Source organism: Melopsittacus undulatus, chromosome Z (genome assembly GCF_012275295.1).
Source record: "Melopsittacus undulatus isolate bMelUnd1 chromosome Z, bMelUnd1.mat.Z, whole genome shotgun sequence".
Taxonomy (NCBI): domain Eukaryota; kingdom Metazoa; phylum Chordata; class Aves; order Psittaciformes; family Psittaculidae; genus Melopsittacus; species Melopsittacus undulatus.
This window is the reverse complement of record NC_047557.1, coordinates 68,625,784-68,649,309: the sequence shown is the minus strand read 5'-3', so window position 1 is coordinate 68,649,309 and position 23,526 is coordinate 68,625,784. Positions and strand designations below refer to the sequence as shown.

The window sequence follows — 23,526 nt, the reverse complement described above, 5'->3', positions numbered from 1 at the left end:
CTCCTGAATAGGCTAGGAAAAAAAAATAAAAACAGTGCAACTATAATATGTACATCCAGTCTTCTCAAGTTATCAGTTTATTAAAAATAAATGCCAGCATCCAGAAGTCAGAAGACAAGACCAAAGGTCTGCCTCTGGTCTATCAAACTTACTTTGTATCACTCAGCTAATCTTAGATGCAGTGCTAGGACAGTAATAGCAACACTACATTTAGTATCAACATTATCAAAAGCGAACACGTAGATTATTATACAACCAAAGCAAACATAGGACTCCTTACAGCAAGGGAAGAATGAAGAAAGTAAGTAAAAAACACTGAGTAAAGATGCAATAAAAGGAACCACTAGTGCTTCAAATATTTATGAAAACCTTAATTTAAATTAAATACACACTCGTTCTTTCAAAGAGCATTAGCTCTATGATAAAACTGACAGCCTCACTGCTGCAGGGCAGCATGTGTCCATACTTTATAGAATTCAAAGCAAACCAATGAAGAAGACATTTAAAAGGTCATCTGTTCTAGACCCTTCCGTTTTGAAGCATTTTCAAACACACTTCGAGCATCCCTGATAAGGACTTACCCCTTATTGTTAAGAAAAAAATAAATAAAAATCCCAGCTCCTCTCATAGCCTCAGAAACAGGAAGCTATCTTTGCCAAGACCTAAATGTTCTCACACTCTGACAGTTTCCAAGTATCTCACCCAAATTCCCCTCACATCAAATTAAACTTATTTCTCTTTATTTGACACAGGACAAGAACATGGTAGATTTTTTTCACCAAATTCCAAAGAAAAAAAAAGAAAAAAGAAAAAAAAGAGTGCATCTCTGTCTCCTTTCTGAATAGAGATGCAATCCAGCTTTAGCAGAAACTTCTAACTACCTCACAAGCCGCATTTTTATGACCTCTAGGTCCTCTCTGATGCCTCTCCAATTTGTCTGCTTTCTTTTAAGGAGACACCATAGCCCACAGCATAATGCAGTACTCCAGCACAGGCTTTAAAAGTACCAAGCACAGCAGAGAACTTCCTTTCCATACTCTTCATGCACAGTTCCTGTTAACACAGCTCAAAAGGAAGCCTGATGTGTTTCACTCATCATTACTAAGCTCACCCAGTCTGTAGACCACTTTACACAAGTTCACTTTTTCAATTAAACAACAGCACTGCAAACAGGTAACAGGTAAAACTAGGGGATTTATTTCTGCTTTCCAGAAATAAATAGCAGTGAGATTACAACAGATACTGATTCGTGATATATAGCACAAAGTTTTAAAAACTTAGTGATACACAGCACAAGATTTTGTCATCTTTGTTGCATGCTTAGAAACAGCTCCCTGAATTTTTTCCATTCACGTGTGTCTAGGTTACAGTCAAGCTGACTTACCTTAATTCCTTAGCTCCCCTTAGATTCTAAAGGGAACAGAATTAAATTATACTTTAGTCAAAGGTAACCACCCTCACCCACAAAGATTAAAGATGAATTTTTGCCCACTGTGTAACACTTTGTATTTGATTCATGTTTCAATGACCAAATGAAAAGCAAAACAACCTGTAAGCTAGTTTGATCTGTAGAACTGCAATTCTTTCATTTCTCTCCTCCTCCCCCTGCCATACAGATGCTGAGACCTCTTCCCCAGCCAGGGGAACAGGATCAACTGGCACACTGCACTATGAACTTCCCGACTCAGTAGGCCCTTCTGATGATCTGCAGGCCAAGTTCAGCCTGAAAAAAAGCCTTCCATCCAATTCCATATCCTTCACTTTGGGGAGATTCAGCAGCTGTTTACAGCAGAACAGCATCTGAGCAGCCCATGACAAGACACCTCTCAAGTGGCCAGCCATTACTTAGGAGTTTCTACAATGTTTCTTGACAGACATGGGTTACAGCCACTCCTGCACTAGCACAATCTGGAGGTCACAGAGGTGTGAATCAAGAGAAGGAAACAGGAAAAAAAAACAGAACAACAGGATCAGGTTCCCAGGACTTCAGAGGATGAAATCTCTTGTCCCTGTGTTAAGGTTTGTGTCTTCAGCACCTGCTGTGAAAAGTTTAGACTTTCGTTATCCTCTCATTATAATGCTGCACATCTGAAGAAGGGATTATATTTGGAATAGTCTATCTGTATCAAGACACAGCATGTGAAGGCCTTTAAGCAACTGTATAATCAAGTCAGAAACCTGACCAGGGTGCTATGGAAGCAGGAAAAAAAAAACACAACCAAACAACCCAAGCAAACACACAAAAAAAAACTCCAACCAACAAACAAAAACCCCAAAACAAAAACACAAAGCAAACAAAAAAAGTCCAGCCAACCCAAACCCCACCAAAATAACTAATACAATCCATAAGTCTAGCTAAGTACTAAAGGGCAACTTTAGGGAGAAGTTATTGTTTGACAACAAAAGAGTAAAGTACTTTCTACACTGGTGTTGCACAACTAGCAGTATACCAAGAACAGGAAGACTTATCTGTCTCAGACCCCTCCATTATCATGCCCTACTTTAAGCTTAGCCATCTGACCCCAGAGTAAATTTCTGTAATACTGAAACACTACTCTCCAAAACATAAAAACACACTCGTATCAAACTATGGAAAACATCACAGGCTTCAGTTCCAGCCAGACTCATCTTTCTACTAAGGTTTAGCTGAAGAAAGTCATACTGACTACATCAACAGAGTAGCTTAAAAATGGAAAGGTCATTCTCAAAAAATAACAGCATTAAGGAACAACGAGACAGCAAAAAGGACAGGAAACACGTTCTTGGAAGATACAAAGTGAGGTTATGAAAATATGTAATCCCAGACAGCTACAAGTTGTGAAACTGGTAAAGCCAAAACTGATACAAAATACACAGTAACACCTTCCTCACCCCACCCCCCATAGCAACATTGAAAATCTGCCTATGTATTTGCGACCTACACAAAAGCAGTAAATACAGTGACTGTTCCCTCGATAAGTACTTCATCAGCGACACAAGAAGCTACCTGCAAAGAACACATTTTAAGTAAGTTAACAGGTAAGACTAAGAATGTTGACGAGGCAGCTTCTGCTGCACTCCGCGGGTCTCCACCTCCAGTCAACGACTCACAACGTCGCTTACCGCGTCAAACCAAAACAAAGGGAGAAAGAATACCTAAACAAAACCAGAACACACACCCGCTCCCCTACCGATCCCACACCCCAAGCGAGCGAGATCGGAGCGGCGGCGGGGCACTGCACTGACCCCCGCTCCCACAGCCCACCGAGCCCACCTCGGGGCACAGGCACCCTGCGACCTTCCCGCTGCAGGCCCAGTCCCAGGGACCCCGCGGGCAGGGAGCCGGCCCGTCCCTACCCACCTTGAGGAGGATGGAAGAAGGCAGATGGTTAATATCCGGCGGAGGCTCCCGAAGGCAGTCAGCGGGGCGCTCCAGCGGCTCCTCGAAGCCCGCCTCTCCGCCCCTCTCCTTCTCCCCTGTTGCCTCCTCCTCCTCAGACGCGGAGGGCGGCGAGGAGGGCTGCTCCGCTCCGCTGCTGTCCCCGGCGCTGCCTCGGGCCGGTGAGGACTCACCGCTCGCCGGGCAGCCGTCGGCGGCGGGCAGAGCGCAGAGCGGCGGCTCCGCCGGGCACTGGCAGGCTGTCTCCTGCTCCGCCGCGGCGGCGGCCGCGCAGCGCGGCTGCTTGCAGGGAGGGCAGGCGGGCAGGCCGGCCCCCTTGCGCTTGCACACCATCTCCGGAGCGGCCTCGCCGGATGGTCTGGCCGCCCCCAAGAGGCCCCGCACCGGCGAGGGCAGCAGGCCCGAGAGAAGGAGGTGCTGGAAGCGGCCCCGCGGCTTCCAAGCAGCGGGCGACAGGCGGAAGAGGCGGCAGGCGGCGCGTTGCTCCGCGGTGGCGAGGGCCGCGTAGGGCGGTGGTGGCAGGCGGGGGTCTCCGGCGGGTAGGGGCTGCTCCGAGGCGGGAGGGCTGCCGCTGTGCACGATGAAACAGAGCATGCAGGGCCCGCGCAGGAAGCAGCTCCGGCTGCGCGGCGGCACCTTTCTCCCGCGGCGGCAGCGGCGGTCCCGGCTGAAGCTACTGGCCTCCTTCGAGAGCAAGTGGCCCATATATGAGGCGGCTGAGACGGAAGGGCCCGCGGGTGTCACCTGCGGGGCGCTGCGGCTGGCGTTGTCATGCTGCCGGAGGGGCCCGCAAGCGGCGGAGCCGGGACAGGCCGGGACGCTGAGCTGCTGGTTCCGGGACTCGGCACCGGGAGGAAGAAGCTTCCGCTACCGCCGCCCTGACCTCCCCGGGGGTGGTGAAGGGGCGGTGCTCGTTTGCATGGTGGTGCTGCCGCCAGCGGGCGTGCACAGAGCCGGTGGGGCGCGGGCCTAAAGGGGCCCGCGGCCCCCTGGGTCTCCCATGTCTCATTGCTTCCGCTCGCAGCCTCTCCAGGTGTCCATGCGTTGTTGAACTGCACTGTGTGTGTAAAGACGGGTGAGTAGAATGTTAATAGTGTATCAGCATATCATATACATGGGCCGAGTTTTTGCAGTGGTAAGATAACAGCAACCATTGAGAAGACCACAAGCGTTCCTACGCTGCCTTCCATCCAAAACGCTCCAGCAAGCATCTGCTTTCTGCCTTTTTAAATCAGTGACGGGACAGAACCAGGGCTAGCATTGCACCTTTGTACCCGTGTGTTCTGCTCTGAGGATGCTCACTTCTAACTGCACAGTGTTGTGTCTTGCCAGAGGTGCCCAGGGTGTATAAATCCTTGCAGATATGGGCTGTAATGAATCATACAATCAGCTAGGTTGGGAAAACCATGTTACTAAGGACCTCACCTCTACGGTTTTTGAGCACTTCCAGGGATGACGATTACACCACTACTCTTGGACAGCGTGTTCCAATGCCTGACCACTCTCCCAGCAAAAAAAAAATTCCTAATATCCAATCTAAACTGAAACACTGAAGTATGAAATGAAATATACTCTTTGTTCAGAAGTAAATTTAGTTCTGCTTTGCAGCTAAGCAACGCTGACACTGATGGCAAGCAATAATAGCAAGAAGGAAGCATTCTGGATAAATGTTTCACAATGACCTCTTAGTGGTGGGTGACCTCAAGTGGAGGTGGTGGGCAGCTTGGCAAGGGGATTTTCCACACCTAAAGTTCAGCCAAAGAATGAAGTGATGAAGATGATGAAGAAATGACCACCAGGGTCCCAAAGCTCACTACCATGGTGTTGTGCACAGCGAAAATAGGCATAAACCTATGTAAAGTAGTCCTGGGAAATGTTGTGAACATGTATGTCATTTACTGGAAATCTGTACTGGAATACGTATATTAAGGAACAATATAATCACAGCCTGATTGATGCTAGGACGAGACACATTAGGAGAAGATGTTCCCTGTGTCACCCAGTGCTGCAGTAAAAAATACCTGCTTGCCATCTTAAACTTTGTTGACAAGTTCTTGGCAAGTTCTTCAAATCAAAGCTTTCCCTGGTGCACCTTGAGGCTGTTTCCTCTTGGCCTATCACTTGTTACTTGGGAGAAGAGACCAACCCCCACCTTACTCCATCTTCCTTTCAGGTAGCTGTAGAGAGCGGTAAGGTCCCCCCTGAGCCTTCTCTTCTCAAGACTAAACCCACCAAGTTCCCTCAGCTGTTTCCTAGATTTTTGTTCCAAGCACTTCACCAGCTTCATTGCCCTTCTCTGAACCTGTGTTCCATATCTCTCTTGTATTGAGGAGTCTGGAAATTATTGCATGTTTCAGCATTCAGTTCTAAATTATTGATGTAAATTGACTTAGATATACAGGTTTAAAATACATGAGGAATTTTGTAAAAAGGAGGGAGAAGGCAAGTTCCCACTAGTATTACAATTAAATAGCAGAGTGCAGCAGAAGAAATGCACAGGGTTGTATACTGTGAAGCATATCTTTTGACCTTTTGCTCAAGAACAAATTATGTTCAGATTAAGATATCTGTGACACTATTTTTTGTTTGTTATGAGTATTACTAGTGTTCAACAGCTCAGTAAAAATGTGTTTGCTGTAAAAAAAATATTAACGATAACATTGGATGAAAGTAGAGTAGTAGAGTATTTCATCTAAACTTATAAATCACTGAGATCCAGATATCTGGCAAGGGTTTTTCTCCCTCAGATTTCAAAAATATATTTCAGTAGCAAACAAAAACAAACATTAGAAGACAACAGTCCAAGTTAAGCCTTCAAGTCAAAGGGCATTCAGAATAAATGTTTGCAATGTCAAATATTCAAAATAAGTCTCGTCTTTAAATCTGGTGGTGCAGCTCTGAATAGCCATTGTGATGTGGTCTTTACTTATCATATAGCAGCGTTTCCTACAGAAATGCTGGTGAAGGTCCCTGCCTTCTGTGTCACTTTCGTGTCTGATAGTCCAATATATATTGCCGCATTATTTCAAGATATATACACACTATACATGCACATACATCTCATGTATGTCATTCTTCCCATTCCTCTAATATTTAACTCAACATGAGCCATCTCTATTGCCTCCTTTTGAACTAGGTTGGCTTGTGCATAATGTAGAGAATGACATATGTCATCTCACGTTCTCATTCCAAAGCAATTACACCTTCAGATAATTTTCCTACCTAATACTTTTAATTCTTCTCCTGATAACTAAAGCTCAGTCCTTGAATTTGGTCTTTGGGACACTGCTTCTGAAGGTGGGTGGGGTATTTTTGTTTTTTTGGTTGGTTTTTTTTTTGTTTGCTACAAAGACTGCAGAATGAAAGAAAAGTAAGTTTTCATAGGCTACTTATTCCTTTAGTGCTCTGTCAATCAGCTGGTAACAAGATCTTTCAGTTTTCTGGATCTCCAAGAATTCTTCTTTGCTGAAATCTTTTGGGGAATATTAACTCCAATAAATTATATATGCTAGTAATTTTTCACTCTAGAAGATGCCAGATTGAATACCAGCAGCAATTCAAATTGTAGAGTGGCTTTTGATTATGACACTAGCACATTATCATCATATTACTTTTTTAAGCATTACAAAACAATCCTAATGATTTCTGCTTCCCTTACTAAATTTTTTAAGTAATAAGTAGCTTCAAATTTCTACTTGCTGCTGCTCATTTTCCTATTTTCTCTGCCCATATTGGTATTTTAATTTACTGAATTCATCTCACCACTCTGTCATGATTATGATCTAGTAAATTCTGTCATTAATATGTGGAATCATGAGGTTTGGACATCTGAAAAATGCTTTGAAAAGATCACCTGAATGCAGTCTCAGAGGGTGGGAGTCAACTGCCTGCAAATAGCTATAGCACTTTCTGAGGTGTGCTAGGTAAGTGACCTCTCTGCAAAGGGCTGGGGTGTGTGATGGAGGGTACAACTACCCTCTGTGGGAGCACCAGTTACCCTGTGGTATCAGACAGCTGAATCATAGAATTGAAGAATAGTTAGGGTTGGTAAGGACCTTAAGATCATCTAGTTCAAACCACCTGCCATGTTCAGGAAATAACCCATGGTAATGTACAGCAGGTAGTATTTTAACCTACCAGTCCTCTTTTATGTAGCTGTGAGTTTTCTTTTGTAAATTTCTATTTGTTGTACTGGTTTTGGCTGGGATAGAGTTAAATTTCTTCACAATAGCTTGTGTTGGGCTGTGTTTTGCATAGTTGACTAAAACAGCTTTGATAACCCAAGGTTACTGCTGAGCAGTGCCTATGTAGAACCAAGTCCTTTTCTACCTCTCATGCCATCAGTGAGCAGGCTGGGGTGACAGCCACAACAACTGACCCCATCTGACCAAAGAGTGGTGTTCCATACTGTATAGCATCATGCTCAGCAATAAAACTAGGGGGAAAGCTTGCAAGGGGGACACTGGTGAGCAATTGTTTCCATTTGCATCACTTGTCTTTCTTGAGTTTTATTTTCCAATATTTTTGTTCCCTGCCCCGTTTACTTACAATATATACTACTACTACTACAACTACTACTACTACTACTAGTAATACAAATGCCAAATAATAATAATACTAATTATGATGTTCTTATGTCAGCCCATAAGTTTCTTTCTCGCTTTTACTCTTCCAATTCTTTCCCCATCTCACCTGGGTAGAGGCAGAGAGAGAGAAAGAAGAAGGAAGGAAGAAGGGATGAAGGGAAAGGAGGGAGTGGCTGCGTGGTGCTTAGCTGCCTGCCGGGTTAAACTACGACAGCTATGTTTACCATAAATGCCTTCAGTTTGTTTATTTCCCCTCCAAGCAGATTTTTTTGCAGTGGTTTTATGCAACTCCTATCACAGAATGGAATGTTTTGTACATATGAGCCACTGTCACCAAAGAGTTAGCAGACATAATAAGTATATATATAGGTATGTATGCACATAATAAGTATTATATTTCTCGTGTTGCCCATGTTTTGAAAATTTCTGAATCCCGTAAGTAGGCAAGATGCAAGCCAACGATGCTGTCAGGTGCAAGCAGGAAACCACATGGGGTGCCCAAGCAGCAGGGAGGAAAAGACAGGGACTTAACAGCTGTGGCCAGATGTTTATCCACATTCTAATTGGCAGCATTCTTTTCAAATATCTTTATTACTTAAACATATTTGTGTCTTGTCATTTAGCTGTTTCAATTAAGTAGGTCTGCAACATTCCCTAGGGCCTTGCAATAGTTGTAGGCAGCTGGAGAATGCCAAACTCTTTCCACTGCTTTCACTCTTCTATCTGAAGCTGAAACCCACTTATCTCAAAACACCATCTGCCACAATTTCACAACTGTGAAACAAATTCAATCTGATCAAGATCTCATTTCAAAAGAAGACTGGTGAAAGTACCGTAAGTAGGCTTTAATTTGTTTTTAATAATCTAGGCAAGACTTTTTCAGTACGAACATACAGAAAGGCTTCAGAACATTTTTGAAGTTGGTAGGCTGTTCTTTTTCTGAGTTTACAAGAGCTGAACAAATTTTAAATTACAACTTCAGGTAATTTCAGGGAGTGCTTCTCATCAGTGCAAGGGGTTTAACATTGGGTGTCACTATTGCTTCATGCAAGAGAATCACAGTTATTTCTTGCTGTGGAAACTGGATGAAATACTGCATGACCAGATATCTTTATCAGCTGTAAAATCTTCACCACATTAACGTCAGAAGGAAGATATAATTAACAGTTCATTTCTTCAGTATCACTGCTTATATTTAATGAAATTAGAGGTCATAAACCCAGTAATGTTGGAAGCCTGAAAGCCACTACAGCTAACAAGATCTAGGAATTAAGCAGTATAATCCCATCAAATTTATGACATTAAAGGCTTATTACATACATAGAAATAAATTATGAAATTTTGCTATATTATCTCTGTGGATTTTTAAGTAGACCACACAGGCAGGTGCCATGGAATGGACTCAGAGATCAATATGATCGGACAAAAAGCCATTTATTGCAAAGCATCAACTCCTTATATACTATTGCTTACACACACCTACAGCAATTTGGCATATCATGGTTGGATACTTGTCTTGAAGACCGTTAGTGACTAACATATAATTGGTTAAGCACAGGTGGGAGAACTTGACCTCGAAAGCTTGCCAACAGTCCACAGTTCTCATAACTCAGTGAATTCCAGCTTCTTCTTACCTTGCTTGCTTAAGCTTCCTCGGGCCTCTCACAGCCTTGCTGTATCTTTCAGAGTTATTCAGAGCTCATGTACCAAATATTCATTCTCCTGTGAGAACACTGTCTCCACATCTCCCCCTTTTTAGTTTTACGAAAAGTTTCTTACAATTTGGTGTGTCTGCTCTATCACTGCTTCACTTGTGTAACATAACCACCCACTGCTCTAGGCACCATTATTTCAGTAAGATTAGTCTGATTTGAAGTCACTTGAACCTTTATAACATGTGGCATACCAGTGAATCCTACACACCATGTAACAGAATGCACTAATGGGGATTTAACAGATGTACCCAGTGTACTTATCCATTACCCATGGTCACACATAATAGAATAGATATTACAAAGATTTCTGTCATTGCTGTTTCTTTATGTTGTTGAGTTCTGGGGCTTTGTATGTTTCGCTGGCAGTCAGTATGGTCCTGTCAATAGCTGTACACAGCTGGGCGTGCCCTTTTTCCCCTGGATGGCTCTCTGATAACAGTGGAGGCCATCCCTCACATCAAGGTCTGGCATGGCATGTGTCTCCACCGCTCTACGCCTGCTGGGTTGCAGCCAGCAGCAGAGCTAAAGGTTCTTCTTGGTTGCAGACACAGAGGCCAACCCAGTCTTGCCTTTGACTGTGGTAGCAGGCATTTGGTCAATCTCAGTCCTTGCACCTTGTTGTCAATGCAGAGTTTCACCTGCTTAACCCAGTAACAAGTCACTACTACAGCAAAGCACACACAGATTTACATTAGCAGAGTAAATATCACAGAGTGCAGCAGGATGTTGAAGATGCTAATGGCAGCAAGGGACTAACCAAAGAAACTTCTTACCAGTGGATTTCTCCCACCCTCTTAATTTGTTCCATTACTTGCTTTATAACACTACCATCATATTAGGATCTTTCTAGCTTTTACCTTAGCATTTTCTAGCAGCTACTGCAAATTTGCATGCTCTAACATCTGTTTTACAAGTGACAAATCCATACAATACAAGGTACAGTTTCCTATTAGCAACTGGCTACTAAATACAAGTGGTTTTATATGCAAAATCACAACCTTTAATAATAGCTGTTTTACAAGCATGCATATTCAAGCTGTTACTTTTCAGTTGCCCCCAAGTGATGTTTTGCAATAATTCATTTATCTCTATCTCATTCTGCTTGGGGTTTTCACGGTCAGCTCCTGTAGCTGATGCAATGAGTTCTTCCACTCATCTGTCCCAGGCATGGCAAGGCTTGACAAACTTTGCAGGCAGCCGCCGTGGACCTGTAGGTAGGAGGACAGAAATATACCCCTTCCTCTGGGTTCTTGAGAAATAGACAGGTTAAAGCGATTCCTTAAAGCCGAAGCACTCTGATGCAAACGGAAAGTGAAGCAGCAGCAGAAGTAAACTGTACAGTGTTAAGAGTCAAGGAGTTTGCTCCATCATTACAACCCCCCCCCTTTTTTTTTTTCTCAAAGTCGCTCACCCTGATTTGCACAGCCTGCTGGGCAGCAGCTACAGCTGCCTCCCTGCTCAGCAGCAGCAACAAAAATCTGCCAGCAACTGCGCTTTTTGCATTAACCCTTTGTTGCCCGAAATGTTAAACTGCTACTCATAGAATCATAGAATCATAAAATAGTTAGGATTGGAAAGGACCTCAAGATCATCTAGTTCCAACCCCCCTGCCATGGGCAGGGACACCTCACACTAAACCATGCCACCCAAGGCTTCATCCAACCTGGTCTTGAACACCGCCAGGGATGGAGCATTCACTACTTCCCTGGGCAACCCATTCCAGTACCTCACCACCCTCACAGTAAAGAATTTCTTCCTTAGATCCAGTCTAAACCCCTGCTTTTTAAGTTTCAATCCATTACCCCTTGTCCTATCATAACAGTCCCTAATGAATAGTCCCTCCCCAGCATCCCTGTAGGCCCCCTTCAAATACTGGAAGGCTGCTATGAGGTCTCCACGCAGCCTTCTCTTCTCCAGGCTGAACAGCCCCAATTTTCTCAGCCTGTCTTCATATGGGAGGTGCTCCAGTCCCCTGATCATCCTCGTGGCCCTCCTCTGGACTTGTTCTAACAGTACCATGTCCTTTCTATGTTGAGGACACCAGAACTGCACACAATACTCCAAGTGAGGTCTCACAAGAGCAGAGTGGAGGGGCAGGATCACCTCCTTCGACCTGCGGGTCACGCTTCTCTTGATGCAGCCCAGGATACGGTTGGCTTTCTGGGCTGTGAGCACACACTGCTGGCTCATGTTCATTTTCTCATTGACTAACACCCCCAAGTCCTTCTCCGCAGGATTACCATGAATTTCCTTTTTGCCAACCTGTAGCTGTGCCTGGGATTGCTCCCACCCAGGTGTAGGAACTTGCGCTTGTCTTCATTAAACTTCATGAGGTTGGCATCAGCCCACCTCACAAGTGTGTCAAGGTCCCTCTGAATGGCATTCCTTCCCTCTAGCCTATCAACGGAACCACACAGCTTGGTGTCATTGACAAACTTGCTGAGGGCACACTCAATTCCATTGTCCATGTCAGTGACAAAGATATTAAAAAAGACCGGTCCCAACACCGATCCCTGAGGGACACCACTCGTTACTGGTCTCCAGCTGGACATTGAACCGTTGACCACAACTCTTTGAGTGCGACCATCCAGCCAGTTCTTTATCCACCTAGTGGTCCACCTATCAAATTGATGACACTCCAATTTAGAGACAAGGATGTCATGTGGGACAGTCTCAAGCGCTTTGCACAAGTCCAGGTAGATGATGTCAACTGCTCCACCCCGTCCATCACTTTTGTAGCCCTGTCATAGAAGGCCACCAAATTGGTCAGGCAGGATTTTCCCCTAGTAAAGCCATGCTGGCTGTCACCAAGCACCTTTCTCTTTTTCATGTGCCTAAGCATGCCTTCCAAGAGAATCTGCTCCCAGATTTTGCCAGGCACAGAGGTGAGACTGACTGGTCTGTAATTCCCCGCGTCATCCATTTTCCCCTTCTTGAAAATGGGGGTTATATTTCCCTTTTTCCAGTCGTCAGGAACTTCACCTGTCTGCCATGATTTTTCAAATATGATGGCCAGTGGCTTTGCAACTTCATTCGACAGCTCCTTCAGGACCCACGGATGGATTTCATCAGGTCCCATGGACTTGTGTACATTCATGTTCTTAAGATGGTCTCGAACCAGATCCTCTCCTACAGTGGGCCCAAGGTCTAAGTTTTCACAGTCCCGGCGTCCGCCCTCCAAGACTTGGGTGCTGCGGTCAGAGCCTTTGCCAGTGAAGACCGAGGCAAAGAAGTCATTCAGAACCTCAGCCTTCTCCAAATCCTGTGTAGCCAGTTCTCCCGAAAGCTTCCGGAGGGGGCCTATATTGTCCTTAGTCTGTTTTTAGCTGCTACATACCTATAAAATCCCTTCCTGTTATCTTTAACATCCCTAGCCAAGTTTAGCTCCAATTGGGCCTTAGCTTTCCTAAGTTGGTCCCTAACCTCCCATACAGCATCCCTGTCTTCATCCCAGGCCACCTGTCCTTGCTTCCACCTTTTATAAGCCTCTTTTTTCTTGTGAATTTTTCTCAGCAGCTCCTTATCCATCCATCCAAGGAGGTCTCCTGGCCCTCCTGCTGCACTTCCTTCTAGTCAGGATGCAACACTCCTGAGCTTGTAGCAGGTGACCCTTGAATGTTAACCAAGAGTCTTGGGCCCCCTTGCCCTCTAGGGCTATATCCCATGGAACCTTGCTAAGCAGGTTCCTGAAGAGGCCAAAGTCTGCTCTCTTGAAGTCCAGGGCAGTGAGCTTGCTGCACGCTCTTCTCACTGTCTTGAGGACCTCAAATTCGACCATCTCGTGATCACTGCATCCAAGACTTCCCTGGAGGGTCACATTTCCAACGAGCCCTTCCCTGTTGGTGAGCGCGAGGTCAAGCAGGGCACCTCTCCTTGTCAGCTCCTCTATTGCTTGCAGAAGGAAGTTGTCTTCCACACAATCGAGAAACCTCCTGGATTGCTTGTACCGGGCTGTACCGTTGCCCCAAGAGATGTCAGGGTGGTTGAAGTCCCCCATGAGAACGAGGGCCTGTGAGTGTGAGGCTTTTCCTATTTGTCTGTAGAGTTCTTCATCCACAGGTTCCTCTTGATCAGGCGGTCTGTAACATATCCCCACAGTAATGTGTCCCGTCACCGATTTCCCCTTAAGCCTGACCCACAAACTTTCTGTTAACTGATCACCTGTCCCCAGACAGAGTTCCATACTCTCCAGCCTATCCCTAACATAAAGGGCAACTCCCCCTCCCCTCCTACCGGGCCTGTCTTTTCTAAAAAGCCTATAACCTTCCATTCCAACACTCCAATCAAAGGAGCCATCCCACCATGTTTCGGTGATGCCTATTATATCATAGCCGCATAGATGTACCCACATCTCTAATTCCTCTTGTTTATTCCCATGCTACGGGCATTTGTATAGAGGCATCTGATCCGAGCTCCAAATGAAGCCAGCTCAGTGGCTGGAGCGGCTAGAGTATTACTACATCTATAGAGTTGATGTACTCTACATCTGTAGAGTATTACTACATCTATAATAAGTACTCTGAGCAGAGTATTTATTATAGGTGCTAGCCACTGACTGGGTGTGTTGGGATGGAATGATGCTCCCCTCCCCCAACACAACTAGTTTAAAGCATCCTTGACAAGTCTGACAAGCCTCCTACCAAAACCACTCTTCCCTTTCTTTATCAGAGCAGTTCCACCAGCCGCCAGTAGGCCTGGCCTACAAATGTGGGCCCCATGTTCAAGACACCCAAACCCTTGACTATGACACCACCCTTTTTACCATTTATTAACCTGTCCAATCCTCCTTGCCTTTGGAAGGTGTTGCCCTGTGTCTTGGAGAATTGTCAAAAAGACTATCTGAGCTCCAGAACCCCTGACCACCTCTCCCAGAGCTCTGTAGTCCTTCTTTATACTCCTCAGGCTACTACTATCTATATCCCTAGCACCCACATGTATCACTAGAAGCGGGTAATAGTCTGTGGGACTTACTAGAGCAGGCAGCCTCTCCGCAACATCCCTGATCCGTGCCCCAGGTAGGCAACACACCTCCCTTGTGACTGGGTCAGGCCGACAGATGAACGCTTCTGTCCCTTTCAAGGCAGAGTTCCCTACTACTACAACCCGCCGCTTTTTCCTGGCGGCACCAGTAGAGATCTTCTGTACCAGTGCACCAGCCGACTGTTTCTGATGCAAGTGCATTTCCTCATCAGCCCCTTGCAGGACAGCAAAGCGGTTCTGGGTGGGTACAGCAGATTTAGGAGGAAGCCCCTGGCTTTTAATTGGTCTCTTCCTCCTTTTGTTGTTTCTTTTTGTTACTAATTCCCAGCTTCCCTGATCAACAGCTTCCTTCTTTCCTCCATGAGTTAGAGGGGAAGCTTGAGGCCCCTGTGCTGTTTGGGCCTGGAGCAAGCAGTCCTGCTTCCTCTCAGCTTCCCTGACATCTTGCAGCTTACTGACAGCATGCCGTAGCTCAGCCACCTGCTGGAGGAGGACCTCCATCAGGGAGCAGCGAGCGCAGCCCTGCCCATTCTGCACCTTTCCCTCACCAGACCAGTGCAGGCACTCTCTACACTCCAAGCTCTGCACCGCAACCTCCCCACTTACCGGCTCTGTCTGGGTGCCTACGCTGGCCACCACCGGGGCGGCCGGGGCAGAGCGCCCAGACCGGACCCTGGTCGTACGGCGAGTGCTCACCATCCCACTCGCCTGCCCGTGCGAACTGCCGCGCAAACTGCCTCGACCCTCTCTGTTTGCCTGCTCTGTTTGCCACGCTCCCTGGGTAGATTTTTAACCCCTCACAGTTGGTGCCACCCCTCCTGTCTCCGCCCCTGGTGAGTCACCTCCTCGCAGTAGCTGAGCTCTTGGGCAAGTCCTGTCGAGGACTTGAGGTTCCCTCCTCAGTGGCTCTTGTCGCTCTGAGGTGAGGGTTCTGGACGCTGATCTCCCCTGGCTCCGCTCCAGTGTTACAGGCATCCTTTCTCAAGCTACTCCCCTCAGCAAGTTGAATCATTTCACACATTTTAAGGTACTCCAGCATTTTAGGATTTGTCTCAGAGATAGTGTTACTCAGAGAAACAGGACAGTCCTAAATACTCCTCTCCTCTTCCCCTGTACAAGATTCTAATATTAAGATGTGGAAATAAATTCATTCCCAGTCCCCATTATGGGGTAAATGAGGTAAGTAAGGAGATCATAGCAAATGTCTGGCAAGTTTTTCATCCTATTTCTTATTCTGCCACAGCTTTCCCATGTGACTATAGGCTGTTCTATCCTGCCTGTGCCTCATATTCCTCTTCTGTGCATGTAGATAACAGTTTTTTTTCTCTTTATGGAAACGTGAATGTAAATTCATTAATCTTTAGAAGTCACTTTTTCCTGTAAGAGACACATTTGCTGTGTACAGCTCCCTTAGTAAACAGGGAAAAGGCTCACATTATTCTTTCATTTTTTCTTCTTTCCTGCAGTTTTGAAGCCATTGCTATTTCAGTGTCAGCTAAGACTTCATTTCCAAGACAGCAGAAAAGCCCTCTGTCCTTCTCTCAGTTGTGGCTGTGACTGGCAGTGCCAACATCAAGGCTCTTCCTGAAGAAAAACTGGTTGAGAACACTGGACTGTAAGAAGAAGAAGGGAAGGCTTATATTTTCAATGAACTTCCAGAAAGGTAAGTATTAGGAAATTGCTACAGGGGAATCCATTTTTCAGTTCACCTATGCTATTCCCCAAAGTGCCCCATTGATGTGTGTGAAAATTCTTAACAATTAAATATAAGAAGTTATTTTAGGACCAGGCAATGATCAGAAAACAACTGATTGGAACAGCTGATTTGGGTAGAAATATTAAAATGCTTTTGCTGATAAAAGATTCACGGTTTCCTGGAGTGGAGTGCCTGTACGTGATATGCCAGCTGAAATGGGACATGAGTGAACTGAAATGGTCGTATTTCACTGTTCTCCCACATTCAAATCAAAGCTTTCATCAGCAGACTCTGATTTAAATTATATTAAAATAACTTGAAATACTATTTCTTTTAGAAAAAAAAAATGTTTTGAACATGAATTCCACATGCCTTATGGAGGAAACACAAGATTACTTTGTGTATGCCCTACTACTGTATCTGGGGACTTGAAGAGCTATACATAGAACTAACTGTTTTTTCCTTTCACCAGCACAGATTCCCACGGGGGAAGAATTTACCTAGGAATCACCCCCCTACTGGTACCCTATGTACTGCTACCCTATGTAGCCCACCTTAGTGCTGACAATCCTAAGTAATCCACAAGTATCTAAACACTTTTAAGACAACGCAGAAAACAGTAAAATGAGGTCAAGCGCATCTTTCCTTTGATCTTATCTCTCTGTTACAAATGTCTACCAAAATAACAGCCTCACTAAGCTATTCCTACTAGTCCCTTCACCATTCCTACCTTGTTCAACATAACTACACCTTATGCAATTAATACAAGCTTGATTTCATAAAGATAATTTCCAGCATCTACTGCCAGCCCCTGCACAAAAAGTGTCATGATACATCTGAGGCACATGTTAAAATAATATTTTTGCTTTTCAAAGGCTTGTCACCACACAAGACACTCTGGAAGAACATAAGGCACCACAGGGAAACTTTACATTAATAATACTGAAAGGTGACTTTATCTTGTTTTAAGCAGCCAGATTATGACCAAAGCATTTATTTAATAACTTTGGTCTGAATATTTAACAGGAAACATGATCATAACCAATTTACAATGAAAAGAATAAGACACTGGAAAATCCACAGGGAATATAGATCTTTAATTAATGAATATTAGGCACTACTGCCCAAATTAAGCGCAGCTGAGAGAGTACTTCTCAAGCAGTAAAGGAATATTGCATGTGACAAGCAATTTGTACAATTACTTCTAAATAATCCCACTTTGCAAGAAGGCAGTTTGCATGTTTGAAAAGAAGCTGAGTAAATACTAAATCTCAGAAGTATAGTTATGTTACTCTGCAAAATTATGTAGCATATGCTCCAGTTCTTGCAACCACTGACATGCAGTTGTTTTGCTACTGATTTCCTAAGATTGCATGATGCTTTCTGCAACTACCGCAGCCATGCCATGATGTCCTTTGCTCATACCCAAAATGGAACAGACCTCCCTTTGAATCCTCCAAATTATATTCACCTACAGGCTAGATGGTGTTATGAACATGCAAGTAGAAGAAGAATATATTCTACTTCATGAGTTGCAGCAATAGTATTAGGAGATGTAGACTTTACCAAACCTAAAAACAAGCACCCATCAGGTGGGCAAAGGAATATACTTTTAGCTGCATGGGTGAAAATGCTGGATACATTCATACAATGAAAGAACGGCTTTACATTTTTCCTCAGGTACTTTGATGGTTTTGGTTTGTACATCCAAGACACATTTTCAAAACCTGAGTTAGACATTCAAGGCTAAGTGTTTTCCCTGAGCATTGCCCCAAGATCTGTAAAGGGCACCAGCTTTCAAGATTCCTCTTAAAACACCTAAAGAACTCTTCAAGGTGTCTGCAGCACCCTGAGCAGTTACAGCAAGAATCCCATCTTCTATGTAATATTTTCAGACAAGTGTTTGAATATCTCACGATGCATTGCTCTCAGTGTAGTTTTTAACAGCCCATTGTACCATTTGATTTTCCCAGAGGCTGGCGCATGGTAGCGGATATGATATACCCACTCAATGCCATGCTCTTTGGCACAAGTGTCTACAAGGTTGTTCTGGAAATGAGTCCCATTCTCTGACTCAGTTCTCTCTGGGGTGCCATGTCACCACAAAATCTGTTTCTCAAGGCCCAGGATAGTGTTCCGGGCAGTGGCATGGGGGCACAGCATAGGTTTCCAGCCATCCGATGGTTGCTTCCACCATGGGAAGCACATGGAGCTTGCCTTGGCAGGTTGGTGGGAGTTTGATATAGTCAATCTGCCAGGCCTCCCCATATTTGTACTTCAGCCATCGTCCTCTGTACTAAAGAGGCTTTAGCCATTTAGCTGGCTTAACTGTAGCACGTTTCACACTCATGAATAACCTGGGCAATATCATCCATTGTTAAGTCCACCCCTCGATCACAAGCCCATCTGTGTGTTGCATCTCTGCCCTGATGGCCTGAAGTGTCATGGGCTCACTGGGCCAAAAATAATTCATCCTTGTGTTGCCAACCTAAGTCCATCTGAGCCACTTCAACTCTAGCAGCTTTAACCACTTGTTGGTTGTTCTGGTGTTCCTCAGTGGCCCAACTCTTCGGTACATGAGCATCTACATGGCATACCTTCACCACCAGGTTCTGCACCTGGGCAGCGATATCTTGCCACAGTGCAGCAGCCTAGATGGGTTTACCTTCCATTGCCAGTTGCTCTGCTTCCATTGTTGCAGCCACCCCCGCAGGGCATTTACCACCATCCATGAGTCAGTATAGAGATGAAGTCCTGGCCACTTTTCTTGTTCAGCAATGTCCAGGGCCAGCTGGATGGCTTTCACCTTGGCAAACCAACATGATTCACCCTCTCCTTCATCAGTTTCTACAACTTGTCATAGCGGACTCCTTACAGCGGCCTTCCATTTCCAGCACTTCCTAAGCACTGGAAGGGCCCACTGGCCTAGATACCCATACTGTCCCATACATCCTTCCACTCATGACTGTCCAGCCTTGGGGAAAATCTTTTGGTCCTTCTATATCATCATCTAACCCTAGACAAGACCCAAACCCGACTCTGCTTAACTCTCAAGATCAGATGAAATGGTCATGGGTAAAACACACTCTGTATATGTGCCAATATGGTGATCCCTATCACAATCAGCAGGCAGGTCTCGAGGGTACCCAAAGGCCATTTGAAACCTTCAGAACTCTCAAATGATGTTGTAAACGGTCTGCTGGGGGAGATGGGGGTGTAAGGGAATGTCTCCTTCATAGGTTAACCATACAAGGAGGGAAAAAAAGATACGTAATTGCTAAACACTTCTATTATATACCTCCCGAAGTATAGAGGTGATGACCATGCTGGGAACACAAGCCAGATCAGTCTCATGACCAATGAATCTATTGTATTACAAGTCATTACCATAAAGTACAGAGAAACAAGAACCTTAGCCCAAGGCCCCCAGCCAACGAGCACTAACACAGCAAATACTGGCTGTAAGGTACGACATGCTGAAACTCTGAGATCAAGAGCAACAACTCTGAAAGCCCATAAATCATCATTGTGATGGGTGTCTATTAATCAAAAACAATGAATTCTTATCACAATTAGACACACTTGGTCAGATCCATTGTTATCTCAACCCTTTGTGACCCATGTTGGGAGCCAAAAAGAGCTGTCATGGCTTAAGCCCAGCCAGTAACTCAGAACCATGCAGCTGCTTGCTCACTCACCCCCTCTTTCTCCTCCCTCTCCCAGAGGGATGGGGAGGAGAATCAAAAGAATGTAACTCCCACAGGTTGAGATAAGAACAGTCCAGTAACTAAGGTATATCACAAATCACTACTGCTACCACCAATAAAAATAATGATAAGGGAAATAAGGGAAGAGAATACAATTGCTCACCATCTGCCAAACAATACCCAGCCTGACCTGAGCAGTGAACTAGCCCTTCTGCGTAACTGCCCCCAGTTTATATACTGGGCATGATGTGCTGTGGTATGGAATACCTCTTTCACTAGTTTGGGTCAAGTGTCCTGTCTCTGCTTCCTCCAGCTTCCCCTCCTCCCCAGCAAAGCATGAGACTCACAATGTCTTTGGTCAGACTAAACTTAACTGAGTAGCAACTGAAAACATCAGTGTTATCAGCAACCACAGCACTGCACCAGCTACCAAGAAGCAGAAAAATGACTACTGCTACTGAACCCAGGACAAATACATACCATATGAATTTCCCTGTGCTGGTGATGATGGAAGACACGTGCATTCCATTCAAGGTGGGTCAACCCTTTAGGAATATGCCCTATATTACTAAAATTTGCAACATGCAGAAATGTAAAAAGTCATAACAGCAGCATTTATATTACCCGTCAAGGTATCTCTCATCTCTTAGACTTTCTATATTTGCCTGTTAGATATTTCTTTAGTTTCAGGGATATGCATTTTGCAAAATGGTGTATTTGTTTACAGTAGCTGATGTCATGGAAGCAAGGTGGTGAAATTTTGAGAGGTTACTGAGAGATACAGGTTCTCTGAAATGTGGTGCTGCAGCTGCTGCTTCCTGATAAAGGGCCAGTTTGGTTTTCCTGTAGGTTTTTGCCAGCAGTAGTTAACATGAATTCTGGCAAAGGCCCCATTTTCTTTTCAAAGACAGAGACTGCAGGGATCTGGCACTGCGTGAAATGTTGCTACAAGACTACCCTTTCAAAAGATCTTTTAGCCATGCTTGATTGTATTTCTTTATACATATATATATATCTGCCAAGGTTATGAGTTTACACGATAAGCCTGGAAGACAAACATTAATTAGGCAGAATAATACAGCAGTGTGAGTGATTTCTTTTCAGCCATTTTGCTATTTGGCTGCTTAAAACAGAAACATTTGTGGGCAGGACAGAGGGATAAAGAAGAGAATATGACATGAATTCTGTTCTAATTTATAAATTCATCATAAAATTATCCTACAAATTTTGCTTGAAAGTCATTCTTCAAGCATCTCTCTTTATGGAAAGTTATCATGAGCTATCTTACTTCCTATCATAGGGTTTATTGAGACAAAATCCTCTTTACCTTGCTTTATTTATTTCTATGAAAAAAAGTCAGAGAATCTTACCTTGGCAGGGGTTATTCTCAGAAAGCTTTCTCATCTACTTCTATACTTGGACATATTATACCTAGATAGATTGTATTCTCTGTCTGTGCTTGCCTTCAGTCTAATTTTCCTAAAGTCTAATATTTCCCCTCTTCTTCCTTAGAGGTATATGGGAGAATGAGGAGGGGCACAGGTAGGATGTGTTTTGTTTGTTTCCTTGTGCTTGAAGGAACACATATGAGTCCTGTTTAAGAGCCATCCCCCAAAACGCATCCTGTTTTTTTAAAAAAAAAAAATCCTCCCATCTGTTCTAACACTTTAAATTACTGTGATTGGTTTTATTATAAATGCTTTCCAAAACCACTCTCCAACTGAGATTAAATGAAATCTGCTGACAAACCTTGATTAGAAATAATGACCCCAGTTAAAATCAGGAACTGTGGAACAATGGCTGATGGAGCGTGGGCATGTGAATGATGAAGAGCTGAGTAATCCCTGATTTTGACTTGCACAACCCAGGCTTGAAACTGAGTGAATGACAGTGAACCATTGTGGACTGGCTGCAAAGCAGTGAGCATATTGTGCCCAATCCCGATGTTTTAGCACTAGAAGATGGCGTTTATGATGAGTGCAGGCCACAGTCCTAAGTCAACAAGTGCCTACGTGGAGCTTGACATGAATCGATGATGAAGAAAGCTGTGGGTAAAGAAGCAAAAGTAGCAGTGCAAGCAAGATAAGAAGAAACTGGGATGTGTTAAGACACAACAGTGAACTGTTGGCAAGTTTTGGAGACCAGGCTCTCATCCCCTTAATGTAACTAAATTGTATCTTTGCTGCTGTGTGCTATACTGTATATGTATCCGCTATTACAGCGAGCTATTGATTATGTATCCAATCTTAATGCAGCCCGTTATTGTGTATGTATCAAAGTATAATACACTGAGCCATTGTAAGCAGACACAGAGACTAACGTGGAAATTCTAGCTTAGCCAATAGCTATATATAGATAGGCAGGTGGACAAACAAATGTAACCACTGAAAGAGTGTTTAGTAGCACATGGGCTATCAGGAGATGTATAAATATAGGCGATCGTGATGAATAAAGCGAACAAGATGTGTAACTCATATTGAGTCATCCTCTTGATTCTGGGTTCCTCTGACAAGTAACTACTTAAAATGTCACATTTCTATGCACTAAGGAACTTCTCACACAGCTTCTCCTTTCTTTTTCTTTGTGTCCTTGAAATGACTGTGAACCCATGAGACAAAAAAACCCCAACAATACAGACTAAAAGTCCTGAAAAGGAAAAATATCTCCCAGTTTCTGGAGTACTGGGTTACAATTCTGGTGTCTTGCAATAGTTCTGGTGTCTTGCCACATTTTCAGATGCAAAATTATGAGCACTGCTCTGGATTTGCCAAAGGCTTCCTCTGCTCAGTCTAGTTGTAAATGTGTACCAATCACTTGCACTGGAACATGAAAAGCTGCAGTACTGATGCTTCCCGTATTGCCCCTATGCATGGCACTGTTGACAGGAACTCCTAGCTTTATTAAGTATGAGGACTATACACTCTCACGTAAAGTAGGTAAGACTGTGAGCTTTGGAAAATAATCAGTGAGAAAAAGAGTATGTCTACAAGGCTGCCCACCCTGGTATACACAGGAGAAAGGGGGGAAAAGGGAAGGGGCACAGCTCCAGTTCTGCGGCCAGCATTCCCTTGATGGCAGGTGATGCTGACCTGCAGCTCTCCACTGTTATCTGTCATGTCTTAGTAACAGGCTGCTGCTGGCTGTAAATGCCCATAAGACAGTTTCAAGGTAAATTCTTCTAATGTGACCTATACTTGACTGATACTGATTTGGTTGCACTTCATATTCACTGTGAGAGTCCTAAAAAGCTATTGCCCCTTTCCTGACGCATAGTGTTTGAGTATGACAACAGAGATGTGTTCAGCACACACCAATACATCAAATGGATTCAAAAAGTCTGTGATCTTAAAAGTAGCATAAGCAAGCCCAGGATGGAGGTAAAACTTCCTAAATAGATAATAAGTGAGGAGAAGAAGATATCACATCTTTTAGAGGAATTAAAATGTCATGCGTTAAGCTTTTC

The 23,526-nt window shown here is 44.3% G+C and overlaps 1 protein-coding gene and 1 long non-coding RNA gene across 3 annotated transcripts in view; one reads left to right on the top strand and one right to left on the bottom strand.

The window, feature by feature from the left end:
• Window positions 1-4,253, bottom strand: part of FBXL17 (F-box and leucine rich repeat protein 17) — a 284,908-nt gene extending 280,655 nt beyond the window's left edge. Inside the window, exon 1 of one of the 2 annotated variants that reach the window (XM_034073124.1) lies at window positions 3,341-4,253. In XM_034073124.1, the coding sequence (XP_033929015.1) occupies window positions 3,341-4,084 (744 nt within the window). In that variant the 5' untranslated portion in view covers window positions 4,085-4,253. The remainder of the gene's footprint in view (window positions 1-3,340) is intronic. The other variant, XM_034073123.1, reaches the window with a different exon arrangement.
• LOC117437974 (uncharacterized) lies at window positions 3,914-22,484 on the top strand. Its single transcript, XR_004550600.1, has 3 exons — window positions 3,914-4,454; window positions 16,127-16,323; window positions 20,377-22,484. It is a non-coding gene; the product is annotated as an uncharacterized lncRNA (long non-coding RNA).
• Window positions 22,485-23,526: the final 1,042 nt, after the last annotated feature.